Here is a 17,500-nt window from a genome sequence, read left to right on the forward strand (position 1 = left end):
CACACACACACACACCACACACACACACACACACACCACACACACCACACACACACACACACACACACACACCACACACACACAGAGACAAACACACAGACACACACACACACACCACACACACACCACACACACATACACACACACACACACACACACACACACACACACACACACACACACAATGTTCTCGCCAGTGCTTCGATCCACAGTGCTGTGTCGTTTAAAGGAAAGCAGCTAGCAACGCGGCGTTTTGTTTTTCTGTTTTCACATCATGTTTTTCACATATAATAGAGACTTTAAGAAGGGCTACCACATTCATATGGTTGGCATTTTCGTGGTTGCAAAAGACACTCGGCGGGGGAACACCATGTGTCGCTAGTACAGCGGTTTAGAGGACAGAAGAATTTCGTTTCGCTGGTCGCACCGGTTCAGAAGTGTCGATCAGATAATACCAGCTGCCTCACTTCTGCTGAAACGCATCAGATACTCAGGCCACAACTCAACACATCATAAACTTTAACTGCTTCATGCATTTTTCTCCTCTAGGCGGCTTGACCAGCCGACTGAAAAGTTGAGTCGGCCTGATGTTTGGGTCGCCATCTTGAAATTTCTTTCGTCTGCTCAGTCACTCACTTACCCAATTCAAGCCTGCTTTACGGCTTTTTAAACTTGATTTTTAAAAACATTTCAATGATAAATCGCGCCTAAAGATGTCAGAGCATACATCGATTACACAAGGTAGGCATATTTTATGACTATTCGAATATAAAACGCGACCAAAGTCACTTTCGTCAGAATGACCAATTCTACGAATTTCGTTTCTCTTGGCGAAGCGAATTTCTGTTCGTAGAGATCGGAAGTCACGTGTACTCAAAAAGGTGTGACGTTTTACAACCGAAAATGCCAACGAAACGAATGTGGTAGTGCTTCTTAATCTCTCTAATAAAAAGAAGATCCTTCAAGATGTGTTCAGTCACGCTGCACCATCGTCACTTTAAAAGAGATCCCAGTAATTTGTCCTCCATGACCTACCGTCCAGGAGTGACCGTTGTCCGCAGACTTGGCACAGACGTAGTGACTGCCGGACGGGAAACAGCCGTACACCGTGCCGGTCGTCTGGTCCCGGACAAAGGAGCACCTGGGGCCTAGAGGCGAGTTGGGCCAGTGGTCAGAGATGAAGGTTTGAACCGCCAGCCACTTGGAGACCTTGGACAGAGCCTGGCCAGTGTATTCCGCCATTCCCCAACTTCCGAACTCTTGTGGAGTGTCCGTTGAGACAAAGAAATTGAACAGGCCGCCTGTAGGAGAAGACATTAGTGCTTAACTTTCCACCATCATAGGTTGACCTCACAACCAAATGGCAGCACTTTCATTCTCAAACATCATGCAACATTGAAGTACACATATGACAACAGTTATCATTAGTTTTCCTTTTGGGAAGAGAAGCAGTTGACTGAAGCGTGATTCGTGGACCATTTTGTCTTGCCTTTTCATGCCTTTGCAGCGCATCTTAACAATTTGTTCTCCGCCCTTTACAATTAAGCCTATCTAAAAGACGATTTCCGGAAATACCTCTGTCAGAATTGTTAGCGGTCTTGTACTTTCAGAGCCCTTTTTACTCGGACAAGCTTTTCAAATCGAGGCGGAGCATGTGCCTAGCTTTTGATCGGCTTTATCCTGGGATCGGGACAAACAACTAACTCTGATGACCATGTTATGTAGCGTGCGCTCAATATAATACCCTTATCTGTCGAAAATATGCACATCGGAGCCATGCTTCACCGCCGATGGCTAACTGATCACTGGAAGTGATTGCTAAGAACGTGTGTGACCTCAATCAAAACACGTTGTGAGCGATCACTACGGGCCAGCAATAATTTCCGCAACAAATCGTGAACTCCGATGAACTCGTGAACGCTGATTTTCGAAAGAAAGGGGTATCATATTGTGCGCGCGCTGGATAACTTAAACACCAGAGTTAGTTGTTCGTCCCGATCGCAACATAAAGCCGATTGAAAGCGTGGTACATTTCTCCGCCTCGTTTTGTAAAGGGGCCTTTACTCTGGCACACCGCTGAAAATCCTGATAGTAATTTCCGAACATCGTCCATTGGGCGAAGTCGACTTCGCGAATTCCACTTCACGAAGCTCGCTGCACAAAGCTTTGGCATTGCACTTTTCGTAAACAAGAAATTCCTCCGAGGTAGGAAAAACATCCCCGTCCTTACCATTCTCACTGCCACCAACTGAGAAGGTTATTTCCCTTTGACCATTAATATGTCCCTCTATAAGTCCTTGTAGAATCTTAATTCACCAATAACTCCCTAACCGTGTGTTTGACTGGTCCCAATTTTTGTAAGGATCGTCTCAGGAATGTATAGAACCTGTTCACCAAGTTTGGTGACGATCGGTCCGTTCATTCTTGAGATCTATATGCGAACACAAACACACAAACAAACAAACACATCGACCGAATCCTATACACACCCCTATACCGGGGGTGTAATGAACGCAGAGTCAACTTCGGGCTGAACCAAGGACTGCCTTTACCGAGACCACTATAATACCATCAATCACAACATGAACTAAGGCCAATTTTACCAGGGCTGGAGTTGGAAGCGTTGGCGGTGACGATTTCGTACCAGGCGTTGATGATGTCTCGCAAGGCAGGCTGCATGAGGGGGTCTCTGTTGAAGGCGAGGGCCTGGGCGGTCACTCCGGGGACCGTCGTGTCTGGGTTCCGCACTGCTGGCCCTCCCTCGTACATCAACAGTTTTAGACCGTGAGCCTGAAAGAGAGAGAGGGAGAGAGAGAGAGAGAGGGAGAGAGAGAGAGGGAGAGAGAGGGAGAGAGAGGGAGGGAGAGAGAGAGAGAGAGAGAGAGAGGGAGAGAGAGAGGGAGAGAGAGGGAGAGAGAGAGAGGGAGGGAGAGAGAGGGAGAGAGAGGGAGGGAGGGAGAGAGAGAGGGGGGCGGAATGTGTGAGAGGGTTAAGACAGAAGGGGAGGGGGGGATTGTTGGGGGGGGGGGGGGGGAAGAACACAACCTAAGAGAGAGAGAGAGAGAGAGATGGGGGGGGGGGGGGGCGGAGGGCGCAAGAGAGAAAGAGAGAGAGAAGGGGAGAGAGAAAGAAGAGAGAGAAGAGAGAGACAGTCCAACAGACAGACAGATAGAGTGACAGAGAGGAAGAGAGAGAGAGAGAGAGAGAGAGAGAGAGAGAGAGAGAGAGACAGAGAGACAGAGAGAGAGAGAGAGAGAGAGAGAGAGATTTGCTCATTTCAGGGTGTTGGTGTTGGTGTCGGTAATTTAAAGTTTTCGGAACAATAGGATAAACTACGACAGAAATGGTGGGAATGTTTGCCAATAGAGTTCGGCGGTTTCAATTCCGTTTATTGCAGCTAATCTCTGGGTGGGTTTTTTTTCGAAGATGGCCGGGTGAACCTGGTCTTTTTCACAAAGAAATGCGATCCGATAGGGTCTATCAGACTTCCGCAGATAAGTGAATACATCGTTGTGTTTCATCCTCAAGCGAAAAGAAAGGCGACAGGGGTTGTTTTTCCGAATTAAAAATGCCACAGGCATGTTCATTTGTCGTGAATGTTACCTCTAAAACATAATGGTTATCAGTATTGTAAAAAAAAAAAAGTTGTTTACCTTAGCAACTCCCATGTAATGTTGGTTTGTACGTTTGTGATTGATGAGATCAAGGTCGCAGTAGTGTTTGATCTGACTCATGGACATCTTGGTGAACTGCGCAGGCTGTACAGATAGAAAGGATGTTACTGTTTGACGATGAAATATTTCTCCTGTGTCGATCTTTTTATATTTAGTCAAGTTTTGACTAAATATTTTAACATCGAGGGGGAATCGAAACGAGGGTCGTGGTGTATGTGCGTGTGTGTGTGTGTGTGTGTGTGTGTGTGTGTGTGTGTGTGTGTGTGTAGAGCGATTCAGACTAAACTACTGGACCGATCTTTATGAAATTTGACATGAGAGTTCCTGGGTATGAAATCCCCGAACGTTTTTTTCATTTTTTTGATAAATGTCTTTGATGACGTCATATCCGGCTTTTCGTGAAAGTTGAGGCGGCACTGTCACGCCCTCATTTTTCAACCAAATTGGTTCAAATTTTGGTCAAGTAATCTTCGACGAAGCCCGGGATTCGGTATTGCATTTCAGCTTGGTGGCTTAAAAATTAATTAATGACTTTGGTCATTAAAAATCGGAAAATTGTAAAAAAAAATAAAAATTTATAAAACGATCCCAATTTACGTTTATCTTATTCTCCATCATTTGCTGATTCCAAAAACATATAAATATGTTATATTCGGATTAAAAACAAGCTCTGAAAATTAAATATATAAAAATTATTATCAAAATTAAATTGTCGAAATCAATTTAAAAACACTTTCATCTTATTCCTTGTCGGTTCCTGATTCCAAAAACATATAGATATGATATGTTTGGATTAAAAACACGCTCAGAAAGTTAAAACAAAGAGAGGTACAGAAAAGCGTGCTATCCTTCTTAGCGCAACTACTACCCCGCTCTTCTTGTCAATTTCACTGCCTTTGCCATGAGCGGTGGACTGACGATGCTACGAGTATACGGTCTTGCTGAAAAATGGCAGCTACTTGACTAAATATTGTATTTTCGCCTTACGCGACTTGTTAATAACTCATGGCGAGATATTCATCATACGTGTAATATTATAGTAAAGATCAGCAAAAGTGTTTTTTAAAGTATGAATATAAACGGTGTAAATAATAAGAGAAGTGATTTTTGCTTGTGTGAGGGATTTCTTCTTGTTCTCATTACTTCTTCTAATTATTATTATGCAGGGGCGGACGAGGGGGGGGGGGGGGGTTTCCGGAACCCCCCCCCCAGCCAAAAATTAAAAATATTTTTGTTTTTTTTGGGGGGGTTGTTGTTGTTGTTTGGGGTATTAATCAGTTACAAAATCTGCTGCCTGAAACTGGTAATGATCATCCTCAGAATGCACCAGATTGCACCATTTTGCATCCTTTTTTTCAAAATTTTCCGGGGGGGCATGCCCCCGGACCCCCCTAGCAAGCGCCGTCCGCTCGGCGCTTCGCGCCTTCACACCCATATCTTCACAATATACTTTTGGAAACCCCCCCCCCCCATAAAATGAACTGATCCGCCCCTGTTATGTATGCTATTGTTTTCATAGTATGCTTCAAATCAACTTAAACTGAATAGTGAGTATTGTGGCAGCACTAACAGAAATAAACTACAGCAAGCAAACATTACACTGCACACACAAAACAAACAAACAAACAAATAAATACATCAGTGATACAAATATACAACACTTTCACGAATACATTTTTGCCTGATATCCAGTCACAGTTGAAGTAACCATTGATGGTGAGCGCATCAAAGCTGGTCTTTCTGTCTCCCAGAAACTGCAGCATACGATCATAGTCCCCCGTGTTCTGTGTTGGTCCCGCCAACACGTTCACCAGGCGATGACTGTTCTGGCCACTCCATACCTGAAATATAAGATATTGTTAAGAAATGTGAATTAAGATTTGACAACTGCATCATCATAAAGTGTTATAGATAATAACTTGTAAAGCATCGCGCGCGCGTTTCACGAGGGCTTTCCCGTATGATGATGCATATGGCAATGTCTGGTGAATTTGTTTGTTTGTTTTTTGCTTGTTTGTAGGTTTTTTTCAAAGAATATCACTGTTTGAAAGCATTGTTGTGGTGGTGGTACTGGTGTTGTATTGAGACAGTGAGGCTTTCAACTATTTCAACCATTAAAACTGGAAGCATGAAGCTTTGTTATCACAGTTCATTCTTCCCAGAAAACATTATTAACATTTATTTTCCGGGCTAGAGTGAGTGGTGACGATAGTGATGATGATAATGAATGTGGCGACTGATCGAGTATTCAACAAGACACATATAGATCTGAAACACATTTGCGTGAGATCTCCAACGATCTTTGTTAATACCTGAGACCAGATACGAGCAACTTCAGTCGCCCTTTGAACGAAATATTTAATTCCAGCCGTCTTGGTGTCATCGCTAGGAAACATCGCTTTGCCTTTTTGCTCCATGTAGTGCAGCTGGGGAAACACGGGGTTCCATGCTTCGTTGGAATATTCCACGTACACCTGAAAATATGACATCTTGTTTGTGAAATCATGGAGATAATGTATGGAGACTGTGTCGATTCCTTCACCTCTTGTGTGTCGTTATCAGGGCTCTCCACAGACACTCTACCTAGAGGCTTCCGGGACCAACCGATATGTCTCGCGACGCTCTTTTCAGATTGAGTACGTCGGGGGACCCCCTCTATGGATTTCTTGTACCTTTTTCCCCGGCTTCTAGTGCGTAGAGGATGCAGAATGTAGGTAACCCTGTATTATAATACCACGTACCTGGCAGTATTCATGTATCATTTGGCAGATTTGTGTTTGCCATCAACATAATGGAATGATTGATACGGCACCCCTGTCAAGAAGCATGCATCCGATGACTCGACAAAGCTAGCTTACACTGTAACTTAGGAATAGCGGTAGTTTTTCTTCCTTTAATTCATAGCAGAGTCATGACATTGCAATATTTTAAGCATACAAGTATTTGCCCCTGCTAACTCAAAGGCACCGTTTTCTCGTGAAAACAGATCTGCTCCCTGTCTCATATCTGATCAGGCTGTATGTAGGCTCAGGTATTTCCTCCACATTGGCAAAAGCCTGATCAAATCTAAGATGGTTAGTCGAATTGTTTACACGCTAAAGACTATGCCTTTACCCTTTGAATCTGAGCAATTCTTTAAGACAATCGAACTCTAATTGCATCATTTTCAACTCACATACATATTTTCATCCCAAACAGTACAAACGATCAAAAAAAAGAGAAGCTTTCCATAACCATTGCCTCACCTTCAAGTCGGGTCTAAGGTACCACTTGAAGTAATAGGCGAACCGTGTGACGTAGTCGTCATCAGCAGCGTGGGGCATGTTGACCCAGGGGTCGGCACCCACCCAGTTGGCGATCTGCACGATGTACTCGATGGCAGCCCCGTTTGCTCCGGCCTGGCTGTGGTATGACGTCCGTTTCCGTGAGTCCCACGTCGTTGGTTCTGGCTGCGAAAATAGAAATACATTGACAGAAGGAATAAATGAAAGGTGTGTTGGATAGGACAAATGGCACGATAGTAAACCAAAGATGTTGAGGATAAGGATAAGATATCTTATTGTCATGTGAGAGAGGTAACCCTCGTGGATATATGTGTTGCTTTCTCCCTTTCTTGGGAACGCGAGCTGCTATACAGTCATGTACGGCGCTACCCGTTTTGTTTCTTTTTCTTGCATGCGTGTGTTCGTGTAAACAACTCCTGCTATTTCGTTTTAAGCTGACCAGTCCAACCGGTTGCTGCGTGTAGTATACTCTTAAAGGTATGTTACCATATCCTGTACCCTGAGCTGACCAGTCCAACCGGTTGCTGCGTGTAGTATACTCTTAAAGGTCTGTTACCATATCCTGTACCCTGAGCTGACCAGTCCAACCGGTTGCTGCGTGTAGTATACTCTTAAAGGTCTGTTACCATATCCTGTACCCTGAGCTGACCAGTCCAACCGGTGGCTGCGTGTAGTATACTCTTAAAGGTCTGTTACCATATCCTGTACCCTGAGCTGACCAGTCCAACCGGTTGCTGCGTGTAGTATACTCTTAAAGGTCTGTTACCATATCCTGTACCCTGAGCTGACCAGTCCAACCGGTGGCTGCGTGTAGTATACTCTTAAAGGTCTGTTACCATATCCTGTACCCTGAGCTGACCAGTCCATCCGGTTGCTGCGTGTAGTATACTCTTAAAGGTCTGTTACCATATCCTGTACCTTCAACCTGGAGCTACCTGTTTCAAGGACAGCTGTGCAGGTGAGCATGGTTTTTACGACGTGAAATTGAACGACGTTCTAGGTGCGCATTTTCCCCCCAAAAGTAATGATCTCGGGTATGATCTATTTTTCTGTTAGTTACTAATTCTTCAAGTCAAAATCAAATTCTCACAGAAAGAAGGAATACCAAGGATACCAGACGAGTAAACAAAATGTTGCTGCGTAGTCCCATAATACTCCACCTGTAGCTGATATCCTCACCTGGTGACCGTTAGTGCTGAGATAGCCCATGAAGCGGATCTCTGAGAATCTCTTCAAGAACTGCAGGAAGAGCGGGTGGAAGGGGAACCTCAGGTAGGTGTTCTCGTAGCCAGGTGCGATAAGTCGGAGGTTGTGCAGGGGGTTGTGGGGGTTGGTCTCTGTGATCATGATCTCCATACCGTTGTGTGCGAACTGGGGAAACTCCACCACTACGCGACCTGCCCAGCACAATTCAAGACTCAAGACTCAACATTTTACTGCCCTTAATAAAACAAGGAAAACTGCCATTATAAAAAACACATCACAGGATAAATTAGGAAAATACAAAAACCTGTATTCTTTTTAGAATCAGTTTTTTTTACTTATACAATATGCACGAAAAAGTCGTTATTCAATAGACGAATTCCGGGAATAACTCTGTCACGTCTTTATGGGCAGCAAAGGGTTGTCTTTCCTTGGAAAAAAGAGAGCTAACAAAACCACGTGACAAAATAGGCCAATCATTATTGAGTTGCATGTCTTACACATGCTGGCGGACAATGCAAAGCAACACGCCGCTCGCTAGTGATTGGCGTACAATGTCACGCGGGTTTTGTTTGGTTTAAACAGTTTTTTTATTCAGTTGCATAAATACAAAGCCGTAATTGAAAGTTGTAATTAAGGGAGCACAACAAGATAAACTTATAAATGTGATCTTAGAAACAAACGAGTAATGTGGCGGACAATATTGTAAATGCATGATATTTAAACAAATGAAAACAAGAACAACAACAACGACTCTCCTAACGTACAAAGCAAAGTATCAAACCTTTGGAGTGATAGTGCACCGTGTGCTGGGTGACTGTGAAATCCACTGCACCCTCCCCGTCATAGAGCAGAGTGTAGTTCCCTTGCTGCTCGTGCTCTCCGAACCCGTTGTACACCACTGTCCCTACCCGAAGTCCGGCTGCAAGAAGGTCAACCGATATGTGAGACGCTTAATAACCACCAGTAGGCTATGTTGGAGACTTAAATAACATTTTCATAACTTTGAAGCATATACACCCGTTTTTTTCACAGCTCTGTCAAATCCAAAAACAACGAGACTGCCAACGTTCCAAAATTCAGATGAAAAAAACAAGAAAGGTAAGTTGTTGGAACGTTGTTATTGACAATAAGAACGTTCCAACAACAACGTTCCAACAACAACGTTCCAACAACAACGTTCCAACAACAACGTTCCAACAACAACGTTCCAACAACAACGTTCCAACAACAACGTTCCAACAACAACGTTCCAACAACAACGTTCCAACAACAACGTTCCAACAACAACGTTCCAACAACAACGTTCCAACAACAACGTTCCAACAACTTACCTTTCTTGTGTTTTAATTCATTCACAGCTCTGTCGTATAATCGGCTTTTATATCCAATAAAGTGAGGTTGAAACCAAAAAAAACATCCCCCGCTCAGGAGCACAAGATCCAATGTTAAGTTGAATAGCTAACGTTAATCACCCATGTCACACGTAGCATCCACACTCACCTGCCTTCAAAGTGACAGCACTGATGGAAAATTGACCTTACCCGGCAACCATGTCACACGTAGCATCCACACTCACCTGCCTTCAAAGTGACAGCACTGATGGAAAATTGACATTACCCGGCACCCATGTCACACGTAGCATCCACACTCACCTGCCTTCAAAGTGACAGCACTGATGGAAAATTGACCTTACCCGGCAACCAAGCAGGGTACCCGTCCGTCCGAAGCGAGACCTTGTTGATCTCGTGTGTGTCCCACTGGGGGCGGCCTTCCCTTTGGGTCAGCCAGGGTGTCTTGAACTGCTTGGCGATGTCCACCCACTTCACTTCGGACGAGTAGTGCGCCACCCTTGCTATGTTGATGCCAACGGTGACGTCTTTATTCTGCATTCTGAGAGTATGTAATTTGGGTTAAGGATAAATTCGCACTAACCAAAAAAAAAAACCAAGAGAATAAGGTACGTAAAGGGACCTTTTGGTTTTAGCAAAACAAGACGTTGACAAGGAGATCGGCCGAATGACCTTTCTAGTGGACAGATAGACTGTCATACAGACAGACAGACAGACATGAATTTAAAACTTATCTGAGAAAGCGTTCAGTCTTTCGCAATATGGTCATGCAGAGCCATAAAGAATCTTGCGAAAGACTGAACGATTTCTCAGACCAGTTTGTACTTCATTTATTTGTCTTTCTGTGTGTGTGTGTGTGTGTGTGTGTGTGTGTGTGTGTATGTGTGTGTGTGTGGCTGTGTGTGTCAGTGTGTGTGTGTGTGTGGGGGGGGGGGGTCGTGCTTGCGAGCGTGCGTGCGTGCGTGCGTGCGTGCGACCTTGTTCCCAGGCTTACATGTTTCTGTCATAGTGAGAGCAGTCGTCTCCCTTGTATCCCTGGTAACACACACACTGTCCGTTCCTGCACGCTCCCCACTTACAGGTGTGAGAACACCCACACTCTCCCGGCCCGATGCACTCAGCACCTGTGTAAAGAGAGAAGATAACACATTTTAGCTTCACGTTTAAGAACATAATCCTTTTATGAAGATAAGTTGGCCATTCTTAAAAAAACAAACCCTTTTAAATGCAACCTATGATTATGGATTCTCAGCAATTGTGTATATTTTGAGTAAGATTCACCATGTGTTTTAAAAAGAGATTTGTGGATTATATAGAGTCACTCAACAGCTGAGTTGTCTAAGGTGTGAGGTTGTTAATGGTGTTGACAGATGATACTTATAAATATCGTAGATGTTTTGGTTGTTGCTATTATCTCAGTTTAAACGAAGTTTATTGTGTACCTCCATGACAGCTACAGTCCCAGACACACTTGTGTTGAGACGCGGACCACTTCCAGCCCGTCTCACACTCACACGTCCCGTCTGCAAACAGGACACCAAGTTAACGTTCTTGACGTGTTTGTTCTGTCCGTCAGTCTGTCATTAGGTCATACAATCACACAAAGGGTACGATTTAGTTGGTTTTAAAAGAAATTTACGGATGGGTTTTTCGTACTGTTGTCAGCATAACCACCAGGTGTACAAATGATAATCTAAAACAGGTCGACTGCTAGCGTTCAAAAATTCAGAATAAAAAAACACGAATGTAAGGGAAGAACGAAGGTCAACGAATGGTTAAATCTGTCAGCCAGGTGCTCTTGTTCGTCCGTTCGTTCCTTTGTTCGTTCGTTCTCGTGTTTGCTCGATTTGTTTCAATGAAAACTTGCGCACACAAAAGCTCATAATTGTTCATGAAATAAGTGAGCTATCACCTGCTTTGCAGAATCCGTGGCCTTCACAATGACAGTCGTTTTCACAGTGGGTTCCCTTAAATCCCTCGTAACACTGGCAACGGTTGTTAAGGTAACGACCTTGCCAGTTACACTGCGGCGAGCAACAGCAAAGTCTAAAGAAGAAGAAAACATTATGTAGGGCCTACCTGTCATAGGAATGCAAATTTAGTGATAAAAATAACACAGTCATTTTTTTTCATGATTTGTTCATCGCCACAATGGTGGTGGTCCTTCGGGTCCGAAAAAGACTTTTGTCGTTCTGCTGCGTATCTGTGCACTCTGCAAGCCTAGTCTGGAACGGTGGGGGCACTGCAAGCCTAGTCTGGAACGGTGGGGGCACTGCAAGCCTAGTCTGGAACGGTGGGGGCACTGCAAGCCTAGTCTGGAACGGTGGGGGCACTGCAAGCCTAGTCTGGAACGGGGGGGGCACTGCAAGCCTAGTCTGGAACGGTGGGGGCTCTGCAAGCCTAGTCTGGAACGGTGGGGGCACTGCAAGCCTAGTCTGGAACGGTGGGGGCACTGCAAGCCTAGTCTGGAACGGTGGGGGCACTGCAAGCCTAGTCTGGAACGGTGGGGGCACTGCAAGCCTAGTCTGGAACGGTGGGGGCACTGCAAGCCTAGTCTGGAACGGTGGGGGCACTGCAAGCCTAGTCTGGAACGGGGGGGGCACTGCAAGCCTAGTCTGGAACGGTGGGGGCTCTGCAAGCCTAGTCTGGAACGGTGGGGGCACTGCAAGCCTAGTCTGGAACGGTGGGGGCACTGCAAGCCTAGTCTGGAACGGTGGGGGCACTGCAAGCCTAGTCTGGAACGGTGGGGGCACTGCAAGCCTAGTCTGGAACGGTGGGGGCACTGCAAGCCTAGTCTGGAACGGGGGGGGCACTGCAAGCCTAGTCTGGAACGGTGGGGGCTCTGCAAGCCTAGTCTGGAACGGTGGGGGCACTGCAAGCCTAGTCTGGAACGGTGGGGGCACTGCAAGCCTAGTCTGGAACGGTGGGGGCACTGCAAGCCTAGTCTGGAACGGTGGGGGCACTGCAAGCCTAGTCTGGAACGGGGGGGGCACTGCAAGCCTAGTCTGGAACGGTGGGGGCACTGCAAGCCTAGTCTGGAACGGTGGGGGCACTGCAAGCCTAGTCTGGAACGGTGGGGACACTGCAAGCCTAGTCTGGAACGGTGGGGGCACTGCAAGCCTAGTCTGGACCGGTGGGGGCACTGCAAGCCTAGTCTGGAACGGTGGGGGCACTGCAAGCCTAGTCTGGAACGGTGGGGGCACTGCAAGCCTAGTCTGGAACGGTGGGGGCACTGCAAGCCTAGTCTGGAACGGTGGGGGCACTGCAAGCCTAGTCTGGAACGGTGGGGGCACTGCAAGCCTAGTCTGGAACGGTGGGGGCACTGCAAGCCTAGTCTGGAACGGTGGGGGCACTGCAAGCCTTGTCTGGAACGGTGGGGGCACTGCAAGCCTAGTCTGGAACGGTGGGGGCACTGCAAGCCTAGTCTGGAACGGTGGGGGCACTGCAAGCCTAGTCTGGAACGGTGGGGGCACTGCAAGCCTAGTCTGGAACGGTGGGGGCACTGCAAGCCTTGTTTGGAACGGTGGGGGCACTGCAAGCCTAGTCTGGAACGGGTGGGGCACTGCAAGCCTAGTCTGGAACGGTGGGGGCACTGCAAGCCTAGTCTGGAACGGTGGGGGCACTGCAAGCCTAGTCTGGAACGGTGGGGGCACTGCAAGCCTAGTCTGGAACGGTGGGGGCACTGCAAGCCTAGTCTGGAACGGTGGGGGCACTGCAAGCCTAGTCTGGAACGGTGGGGGCACTGCAAGTCGGTTGTGGTCACTGCCCGTGTTGCGCTGTATTCCCCCAGCAACACATGTATCTCTGACAGCGGGCCTCTTGGGAGTATGCAGACGCTTAATGGACACACACACACGCACACACAAACATCGGTCCTTGCATACCCCTCCGGCACCTTCGGCTTGATATTGCAGCACTGGCGATTGGCTTTGACAGAGTCTTTGCACCGTTTTCTTGCTGTCTTATCCCGCATATTGACACAATAAATACAGGTATAGACCTACTCACGTGGAGATGCAAAGAAGAGAAAGAACACGAGTTGTGAAATATTCCATGTTTTGATCACAGAAGATGATGTTAACACGTGTAGAATCTGTTTCAATACACAGATTCTTTTCGTTGTTCTGTGGAAATCTGGTCCGACAATATGTGGGTCAGGAAACAAACACTTAGATATTTAGTCAGTAGATAGGCAATGCCTAAGTTCATATGCCAAGAGATAAGCTTCTTTTTTTTTTTAATAAGATATGGATCACCAAGATACAGACATACAGAGAGAGAGAGAGAGAGAGAGAGAGAGAGAGAGAGAGAGAGAGAGAGAGAGAGAGAGAGAGAGAGAGAGAGAGAGAGAGAGAGAGAGAGAGAGAGAGAGAGAGAGAGAAAGATAGAGAGAAAAAGGACGCAAAAGAAAGATAGAGAGCGAGCGAAAGAGAGATACAACGAGAGAGAGACAGACAGTCAACCCCGACACACACTGACACACACACACTGACACACATTCACATCTAAACACCAAAACTGACTGACAGACACAACCACAGATACATACACACACGTACACGTACAGGTACACACACACATACCAAAAACGGGTATTTAAAAAAAAAGTTTTAATTTATTTTAACTTCATTCAATAAGACATAATCTGATCTTGAAACACATGTGTGCTGGTGGTATGCCGCAGGAATATCGGAAGAGAGTTCCAGAGAGAGAGTTCCAGAGAGTTCCAGAGAGTTCCAGAGTTCCAGAGTTCCAGAGAGAGAGAGAGAGAGAGAGAGAGAGAGAGAGAGAGACAGAGAGAGAGACAGACAGAGAGAGACAGACAGACAGAGACAGACAGAACAAGTCGCGTAAGGCGAAAATACAATATTTAGTCAAGTAGCTGTCGAACTCACAGAATGAAACTGAACGCAATGCCATTTTTCAGCAAGACCGTATACTCGTAGCATCGTCAGTCCACCGCTCACGGCAAAGGCAGTGAAATTGACAAGAAGAGCGGGGTAGTAGTTGCGCTAAGAAGGATAGCACGCTTTTCTGTACCTCTCTTTGTTTTAACTTTCTGAGCGTGTTTTTAATCCAAACATATCATATCTATATGTTTTTGGAATCAGGAACCGACAAGGAATAAGATGAAAGTGTTTTTAAATTGATTTGGACAATTTAATTTTGATAATAATTTTTATATATTTAATTTTCAGAGCTTGTTTTTAATCCGAATATAACATATTTATATGTTTTTGGGATCAGCAAATGATGGAAAATAAGATAAACGTAAATTTGGATCGTTTTATAAATTTTTATTTTTTTTTACAATTTTCCGATTTTTAATGACCAAAGTCATTAATGAATTTTTAAGCCACCAAGCTGAAATGCAATACCGAAGTCCGGGCTTCGTCGAAGATTACTTGACCAAAATTTGAACCAATTTGGTTGAAAAATGAGGGCGTGACAGTGCCGCCTCAACTTTCACGAAAAGCCGGATATGACGTCATCAAAGACATTTATCAAAAAAAAGAAAAAAAACGTTCGGGGATTTCATACCCAGGAACTCTTATGTCAAATTTCATAAAGATTTGTTTGTTTGTTTGTTTATTTGTTGCTTAACGTCCAGCCGACTACGCAGAGCCATATCAGGACGAGGAAGGGGGGGATGAAGGGGGCCACTTGTCAAGCGATTCCTGTTTACAAATGCACTAACCCATTACTTGTGTCCCAGCAGGCTTTAGTAAAACTAAATTAATACCTACTGGAAGATTACCAGTTTCCAGTATGTTAAAATAGGCTTAACCTATCTACTGCTGGACTTACATCAGAACACTAACAGATTAAACTATACATGAATCGCGAGACAAGCGGCAAGAGAAGAGATTTTTGGAAAAAATACAGGTGAATGAGCAAGAACTCAGTTCAAGAAGGCAGAAAAAGGAAAAGAATTCATGAAGAAAAAGAGAGCATGACAGGAAAGAGGAACCAAAAATCTACCTAACAGCAAACTAGAAAGCTCCTGCGGTTCCAAAAACAGGAGGGGCCTTTAATTTCATAACCGCAGTGCCCCACTGCGGGATTTCATAAAGATCGGTCCATTAGTTTAGTCTGAATCGCTCTACACACACACACACACAGACAGACACACGCACATACACCACGACCCTCGTTTCGATTCCCCCTCGATGTTAAAATATTTAGTCAAAACTTGACTAAATATAATACAAGTCGCGTAAGGCGAAAATACAATATTTAGTCAAGTAGCTGTCGAACTCACAGAATGAAACTGAACGCAATGCCATTTTACTCGAAGCATCGTCAGGCCACCGCTCATGGCAAAGGCAGTGAAATTGACAAGAAGAGCGGGGTAGTAGTTGCGCTAAGAAGGATAGCACGCTTTTCTGTACCTCTCTTTGTTTTAACTTTCTGAGCGTGTTTTTAATCCAAACATATCATATCTATATGTTTTTGGAATCAGGAACCGACAAGGAATAAGATGAAAGTGTTTTTAAATTGATTTGGACAATTTAATTTTGATAATAATTTTTATATATTTAATTTTCAGAGCTTGTTTTTAATCCGAATATAACATATTTATATGTTTTTGGAATCAGCAAATGATGGAGAATAAGATAAACGTAAATTTGGATCGTTTTATAAATTTTTATTTTTTTTTTACAATTTTCCGATTTTTAATGACCAAAGTCATTAATTAATTTTTAAGCCACCAAGCTGAAATGCAATACCGAACCCCGGGCTTCGTCGAAGATTACTTGACCAAAATTTCAACCAATTTGGTTGAAAAATGAGGGCGTGACAGTGCCGCCTCAACTTTCACGAAAAGCCGGATATGACGTCATCAAAGACATTTATCAAAAAAATGAAAAAAACGTTCGGGGATTTCATACCCAGGAACTCTCATGTCAAATTTCATAAAGATCGGTCCAGTAGTTTAGTCTGAATCGCTCTACACACACACACACACACACACACACACACACACGCACGCACGCACACACGCACGCACATACACCACGACCCTCGTTTCGATTCCCCCTCGATGTTAAAATATTTAGTCAAAACTTGACTAAATATAAAAAATGACTATCATCAATGTCCAGACATACACATGATACTGTAACAACTACCACAACAAACATGCACGAATATTGGCAGAAAAATAATGACTGTTGATAATACTTTTGAGGTAGCTAGAGATTTTCTTTTTGGAGATTGTCTTGCAGAGTATATTTGAAACCATAACATGCATTCAGTGCATAACAATGCAGCACTATACTGTGAAATAAAGTGCAATATGTGCCTGGTTGCAATAACGCAATTTTTTCAGCATTTCCCAGCAATGAAACAATAATGCCACTCTGGTTAGTGTGTGTGTGTGTGTGTGTGTGTGTGTGTGTGTGTACGTGTGTGTGTGTGTGTGTGTGTGTGTGTGTGTGCGTGCGTGCGTGCGTGCGTGCGTGCGTGCGTGCGTGCGTGCGTGTGTGTGTGTGTGTGTGTGTGTGTGTGTGTGTGTGTGCGTGCGCGCGACGTTGTCACCTCTAAATGAATGGTTATTGCGACCAGTTTGGGGTAAGTTAGAGTCCAAACTTTCATTTTCTAAATGTTTTCAAGCGTCTCGGTCCATAAAACTCAACCAAGTTCGATCCTCCCGCTTCAAATGTCGTTCTGTTATATGAATTTTCGGTTGCGTCTCAGGATCAAGGCAAGTTTTCATCTTGAGTTCATTTCAAGTTGAGAACATGTTTGTCATCTCGTCGGGTGATTCGTCGTGGTGCGTTGGACACGTGGGTGAGAATTTTGAAAGATTCTTTCGGTATCGCCTGCGGCAACCCCTGCAGAACAAAGAGAGAAATCGATTTATACAAGCAACAGATGAAGAAAAATCAATAACGGTCTTGTCATGTAGCTTAGTAAGCACTACGGTATATGTTTCAAAGAAGTTTTACTCTTCTTCCCTCGAGTCTGAGGGATGGTAGGCTAC

The 17,500-nt window shown here is 44.8% G+C and overlaps 2 protein-coding genes and 1 long non-coding RNA gene across 3 annotated transcripts in view; all 3 read right to left on the reverse strand.

The window, feature by feature from the left end:
* LOC138966036 (uncharacterized) overlaps nt 1–10,629 on the reverse strand; it is a 53,349-nt gene extending 42,720 nt beyond the window's left edge. The window contains exons 1-10 of the mRNA XM_070338126.1: nt 10,508–10,629; nt 9,858–10,054; nt 8,946–9,083; nt 8,138–8,355; nt 6,920–7,123; nt 5,987–6,148; nt 5,348–5,515; nt 3,654–3,758; nt 2,604–2,790; nt 1,036–1,301 (exon numbers count right to left, since the gene is read on the reverse strand). Of these exons, the coding sequence (XP_070194227.1) occupies nt 1,036–1,301; nt 2,604–2,790; nt 3,654–3,758; nt 5,348–5,515; nt 5,987–6,148; nt 6,920–7,123; nt 8,138–8,355; nt 8,946–9,083; nt 9,858–10,053 (1,644 nt within the window). The 5' untranslated portion in view covers nt 10,054; nt 10,508–10,629. The remainder of the gene's footprint in view (nt 1–1,035; nt 1,302–2,603; nt 2,791–3,653; nt 3,759–5,347; nt 5,516–5,986; nt 6,149–6,919; nt 7,124–8,137; nt 8,356–8,945; nt 9,084–9,857; nt 10,055–10,507) is intronic.
* A 325-nt stretch (nt 10,630–10,954) lies between these two features.
* LOC138965801 (uncharacterized) lies at nt 10,955–13,667 on the reverse strand. The gene is made up of 3 exons (XR_011455528.1): nt 13,522–13,667; nt 11,426–11,559; nt 10,955–11,036 (listed from the first exon to the last, which is right to left on the reverse strand). It is a non-coding gene; the product is annotated as an uncharacterized lncRNA (long non-coding RNA).
* Nucleotides 13,668–15,085: 1,418 nt separating this feature from the next.
* Nucleotides 15,086–17,500, reverse strand: part of LOC138966037 (uncharacterized) — a 14,064-nt gene continuing 11,649 nt past the window's right edge. Inside the window, exon 9 of the mRNA XM_070338127.1 lies at nt 15,086–17,351. Within this exon, the coding sequence (XP_070194228.1) occupies nt 17,246–17,351 (106 nt within the window). The 3' untranslated portion in view covers nt 15,086–17,245. The remainder of the gene's footprint in view (nt 17,352–17,500) is intronic.

Source organism: Littorina saxatilis, linkage group LG5 (assembly GCF_037325665.1).
Source record: "Littorina saxatilis isolate snail1 linkage group LG5, US_GU_Lsax_2.0, whole genome shotgun sequence".
NCBI lineage: Eukaryota > Metazoa > Mollusca > Gastropoda > Littorinimorpha > Littorinidae > Littorina > Littorina saxatilis.